The sequence below is a fragment of the Somniosus microcephalus genome, chromosome 4 (assembly GCF_052327205.1).
Source record: "Somniosus microcephalus isolate GS21.2 chromosome 4, FLI_Smic_1.0, whole genome shotgun sequence".
NCBI lineage: Eukaryota > Metazoa > Chordata > Chondrichthyes > Squaliformes > Somniosidae > Somniosus > Somniosus microcephalus.
In genome coordinates this window covers 174,683,288-174,689,287 of record NC_140990.1, presented here as the reverse complement: position 1 = coordinate 174,689,287, position 6,000 = coordinate 174,683,288, and the positions used below count along the sequence as shown (strand labels likewise).

The 6,000-nt window shown below is 47.7% G+C and overlaps 1 protein-coding gene across 3 annotated transcripts in view; it reads right to left on the bottom strand.

Annotated features, from left to right (window-relative positions):
* Positions 1 to 6,000, bottom strand: part of LOC147119998 (disintegrin and metalloproteinase domain-containing protein 23-like) — a 576,022-nt gene that overhangs the window by 377,311 nt on the left and 192,711 nt on the right. For all 3 annotated transcript variants that reach the window (XM_085985478.1, XM_085985479.1, XM_085985480.1), the window contains exon 22: positions 1,509 to 1,628. In XM_085985478.1, coding sequence (XP_085841604.1) covers positions 1,509 to 1,628 — 120 coding nt within the window. The remainder of the gene's footprint in view (positions 1 to 1,508; positions 1,629 to 6,000) is intronic.

Below are 6,000 nucleotides of genomic sequence, written 5' to 3'. Positions count from 1 at the left end.
AGAAAGGAAATTGTGGAGCTTAGGGCTGAGATGGTTGAAGGCACGGCCACCAATGGTGGGGCGAAGGAAGAGGGGGATGTGCAAGAGGCCAGAGTTGGAGGAACGCAGAGATCTCGAAAGGTTATTGGGCTGGAGGAGGTGACAGAGATGGGAAAGGGTGAAGCCATGGAGGGATTTGAAGACAAGGATAAGAATTTTAAATGCACGGCATTGCTAGACCGGGAGCCAATGTAGGTCATCCATTACAGGGTTGATGGGCGAACGTGACTTGCTGTGAGTTAGGACACGGGCAGCAGGGTTTTGGATGAGCTGAAGTTTACGGAGGGTGGAAGATGGGAGGCCGGCCAGGAAAGCACTGGAATAGTCGAGTCTGGAGATAACAAAAGCATGGATGAGGGATTCAGCAGCAGATGGGCTGAGGCAGGAGCGGAGACGAGCGCTGAACATATTAAACAAGGCTCATGATAATGAGAGTCGGCACATAGCAGAAAAACTCGTCAGGGGGAAAAGAATAAAAGTCTACAGACACTGTGGTTAGTTTCTTCAGGCGTGGTGGGGGGAGTGGGAATTTAGAAGCTGTTATCTATCCCAAGAGCAGAGCTCAAGAAGAATGCAGTCATCTGAGGTTCAATGGAGTACTGTGATGTGCAGCGAGGGGTATGGCTGTAGCTCAGTTCTCTTGGGAAATGACTGACGGGACCCCATCAGGGAAAAGATCATAGGAAAGGCTAAAGCTGAGGTACCAGATGGCTGCCCGTACAATCATACCTCAGAAAGAGTCCGTGCCTTCAGAACAGGAGGAATAAAACATTTCTACCAAGGTGTAGCTAGATGCAGACAGGCCCCAGAGTGGGTATGGCGCAGATAATGAATAGTACGGTGTATCTGAGCAACACCCAGCAAGGCAGTTTTAGACAGTCTACCTGTGGATTATCTTGTGTTTTAATAAAATCTTTGTACAGTTACTGTCCATCAAATTTGACAATGTGGATGAGAAAGGGGAGGAAAGCACAAAGGAGTTCTCATCTCTGAGCGTGGTATATGCACACATATACTCACACATTATACACGCGCACACTTACACACGCATTATATACACGCAAAGTATACATGTGCACATTTACACATGCATTATACATGCACACATTATACGCACACATATATAAATGCATTATGCGCACATTTTCCATGCGCACATATACACATGCATTTTACACATGCACATGCACGCACACGCATGTATTCGCATGCGCACTGGACACAGAAACACTGGACACACAACTTCCATACTATAGCAACCCTATGCAAGTAAGTACTTGTGCATTTTACACTGCACACATCTGCTATGGGCCGAGTTTCGAAGCTCAGGTCATAAAAAAGCACAAAAGATAGCACAGCAGATTTTAAAATGCTCACTTTAATCTGGCCCAAGGAACACGTTAATGCACTTTAACAGAAACCAATCCCAACTCTGTGAAACAAGAAATGTCAAAACGCTGAGCCCCTACCTACAGTCCACCAGCTTTCCCTGGTGGTAGAAGGATGTGGGTGTGATCTCACCGAGAATGCGGCCGATTCGCGGAACTCGGCTAACACTAGTGCAGAGAAGGTAGCCACAGAACACATCACTGGCACGGGGATGGTCAGAGGTCGAGCAATGAATAGTTGGGCAGGTGCAACGGAAGGGAAAGGTAACAGTGGGAGGTGGGGTGGGGAGGATAAGAGAGAGGGTTAGAAACACGAAGAATAGATACAACAACGTGATCAAGACTCTGACAACTGAAGGCGCTTTTACACTCGCGGATTTACAGTACGTTGCGCTCCAACGGGTGACGTCCCAGGGCCCGACCGACCGGATCGCAGACCCGGCAACATACAAATAAAACGTCAGATTAATGCCGCCTGAAAGTTAGCCGACCCTGCCTGTTTGCATCCATCCCTTATTCATCGCTTCCTTTTAACAAACGATTAGGATGCCAAGGAAAAATAAATGCAGTAACCCCTTTCCTCGTCTTTTGCATCCTTTCTTGCTTGTTGCTTTAGAAAGAGAGGGTAGAAATTGTCTTGAGTGGTAGCATTGGACAGACGATGTCGCATCAGCTGCCTGTTGTACACCCGCCCGATACTCAGTGCTACCGAAGGCAGTGGGACTGACCATCGGGCAGGGAGTGTATCAGCCGACAGATACAATCGCGCCCGCTTACCGCTACTGCCCGGGAGGAAATTCTACCCCATAATGTCACGTCGATGGCTTTGTGTGTCTGCCGTGAGTTATCGTGGCTGTTGCTAAGATGTAGTCACGATGGCCTCTCATTGGCTCTTACTGCTGCGAGTTGACCCCAACACAGATAACCTCCCTCCATCGCAGGCTGGGTCAGTAGTGCTCGCGCGTTCAACCCTTCACCGCGATCCAGGCCTGAACGTATGATTCCGTAAACCATTCTATGGCTCTATAAAAAATTTCCGTGGCTACGGGGAAGGGGCGGGGGAGTGGGACTAGTGGGAGTGCTCTTGCAGAGAGCCGGCACGGGCTCGACGGGCCGAATGGCCTCCTTCTGCGCTGTAACCAGTCTATGATTCCATAAAAAACATCCACTAACGAATCCAATCCCATTTGCCACATCTACAAATCGGACAAAAACATTGTTCTTTTTTTGATCTCTGTGCAGCTGTGCGTTAACTTAGAATTAATTTCTTCTGCGTTTTTCTTTTAAGCATACTCACAGGAACACGCTGGTTTCTCACAGCATGTTCTTGGAGCTCAGATGTCATAGACTCATACTGCGCCGAAGGAGCGAGATACAAGATGCCTGCCTCTTTGTGGAACTGGCAAGCATCAGCACTTTCAGGATAATAGAGGTAACGGCAGAAAGAAGCCCATCTTGAGATGAATCATAGAATCTTACAACACAGAAGGAGGCCATTCGGCCCATTGTGCCTGTGCCGGCTCTTCGAAAGAGCTATCCAGTCCCCATAGTCCTCTTCAAGTATTTATCCAATTCCCTTTTGAAAGTTACTATTGAATCTGCTTCACCACTCTTTCAGGTCGTGCATTCCAGATCACAACAACTCTGTGGAAAAAGAACTCTCCTTTTCTCCCCCTGGTTCTTTTGCCAATTATCTTAAATCTGTGTCCTCGGGTTACTGACCCTCCTGCCAGTGGAAACAGTTTTCTTACAACAGTTAAACAGTTGCCTTATAACTAACATACAATGGAGCAGCGAATCAGTAAGAAACCCTGGTCTAATGCTGAATCACTCACTGACCTCATCACTAACACTCGGTGCACCAATCCAGGTGTGGCACCTGCAAATTGGGAGTGCTGATGAAGAGAACACAAAGCTGGAGGAGATCACTATACTAAAGAGGCCCTCCAGATTTTTGTGGCCAGCGAGAGAAAGGAGAAATGCCCTCTATCAGTCGGAAGGGAAGCCCATCAGGGGATCCAGCAGGCATGAGGGACAATCACCCATTCTCCACAACCTTAGAAAGGTAAGCAGTATGAGGTGTCTGTATATGTATATATTATTATATATTTATATAAGTATAAAAATATATAGGTATAGATATATATGTGTGTGTAGATATATATGTGTGTGTGAGTATAGATATAAGTATAGACATACCTATGGGTATAGATATATATGTCTATAGATATATATAAGTGGGGATATATGTGTATAGAGATAAATTGGGGTACAGATATAGTTCATCGACCTGAAATGTTAACACTGTTTCTCTCTCCACAGATGTTGCCTGACCTGCTGAGCATTTCCAGCATTTTCTGTTTATATTTCAGATTTCCAGCAGCCGCGGTATTTTGCTCTGGTATAGATACATATATATGGGTATAGATATAAAGGGTATGAGTATTATTTTGATAGAAATGCCTGTTTTATTTCAGAGCGATGTGAAGCGGAGTTGAACCAGTTAAGACGCATAGCCGGCAGATATTTGCCAACGTTTACACCATTGCACAGCCAATCTTGGCTGAAGTGCCGGCTTGGCTCAACGGGGACATTCTCACTTCTGACTCAGAAAGCCGTGGGTTACAGCCCCTGCTGCAGGACTTAAGCTCCTCGTCTAGGCCCGAGACTGCAGTGTGACACAGAGAGGAGCATTGTATCATCCGAGGTGCTGCCTTTCAGAGGAGACGGTGAACCAAGGCCCGGTCAGCCTGGCGAGGTGTAGGCAAAAAGGCCCCATGGCAGCAGGGCCAATCACTGCCTCCCCTCCAGCCAGGCTGGAAAATCAAAATCCTCGTGGCAGGTACAAATGCTACCCTGCCAAATGAATGGTCTGGCTTCTGGCTTAGAAATCTTCACTACCCCACCCCCTCCCCCTGTCCCACCCCCAAGAACCTTTACAATTATGTAAATTAGTGGGACATAAAATCATAAGAAATAGGTGCAAGAGTTGGCCATATGAACCCTCGAGCCTGCTCCGCCATTCAATAAGATCATGGCTGATCATCGACCTCAACTCCACTTTCCCGCCCGATCTCCATATCCCTCGATTCCCCTAGAGTCCAAAAATCTATCTCAGCCTTGAATATACTCAAAGACTCAGCATTCACAGCCCTCTGGGGCAGATAATTCCAAAGATTCACAACCCTCTGAGTGAAGAAATTCCTCCTCATCTCAGTCTTAAATGGCCGACCCCTTATCCTGAGACCATGCCCCCTAGTTCTAGACACTCCAGCCAGGGGAAACAACCTCTCAGCATCTACCCTGTCAATCCCCCTCAGAATCTTCAGGACAGGCTAAAACGACTGAAAGAAAATCTTCTGTTATTTAATTGACACTCAGTTCAACAGTTAGAACAATACCTCCTCTGTTCTTGTCTACAGTTGGGCTAAGTGGCTTGTTATCACTCTGATCCACTCAGCAACTGACATTTCCATTGATGCTGGGTCTTTCTAAGGCAAACTGCAGTCCTTGAGCAGCAGGCCTTACATAATGTGCCAAGTGTTCGACTACCCGGGGATGCGATGCGATGACCAAATCATTCGCTCTACCTAGTGGGGTGCCCACCGACAGGGAAGGGGTATATGTCACTGGAAAAACAAGGCCTCAGGTACTTCCCCGTAAAGTGCAACGCCACAAGGCCCCGCTTGGAGCGTGGAGCCTTGTTAGATGGGCGTGCGGGTCAAACTATCAGCCCTATTGGCGGGAATCGCGGGCTGAGCGGCTGTATAAAGGCTCCAGAGACCCAGGTAAGGCCTCAGTGCGAGAATCGGCGGGAATCACAGGCTGAGCAGCTGTATAAAGGCTCCAGAGACCCAGGTAAGGCCTCAGTGCGAGAATCGGCGGGAATCGCGAGCTGGGCGGCTGTATAAAGGCTCCAGAGACCCAGGTAAGGCCTCAGTGCGAGAATCAGCGGGAATCGCGGGCTGAGCGGCTGTATAAAGGCCCCAGAGCCCAGGTAAGGTTTACCAATCTCCAGTCTCGGACCTCAGAGGGAAGGAGAGAGGTAAAAATTAATCCAAGTGTGATGTCACCAGAAAGCGGGTAAGTGATTGGTTGGTGAGTATTTCTCTCTTTTTTAAGCTTAAACTCTGTGGTTTATAGTTTCTAAGGTGCGATATTCATCATCTAGAATTGGGGCAGAGGGTATTTAAGAATAATATTAATAAATTTAATTAATTACATAGAATGGGAGATCAGGTAATGTGTTGCTGCTGCAATATGTGGGAGCTGGTGGACACCATTGATGCTCATGGTGATCACATTTGCAGTAAGTGTTGGCTGCTCGAGGAATTCCGGCTCCGTGTTGAAGAGCTGGAGTCCGAGCTTCAAACACTGAGACACATCAGGGAGGGGGAGAGTTACCTGGACTCTGTGTATCAGGAGGTAGTCACACCAATTAGATTAATTCATTCAGATGTAGTCCATGGCCAGGGTCAGGATGGTGTGACTAGAAGTGAGGCAGGTACGGGGATCCAGGAGGTAGTGTTGGAGGAGCCGCAGCCCTTGCTCTTGTCCAACAGGTTTGAGGCTC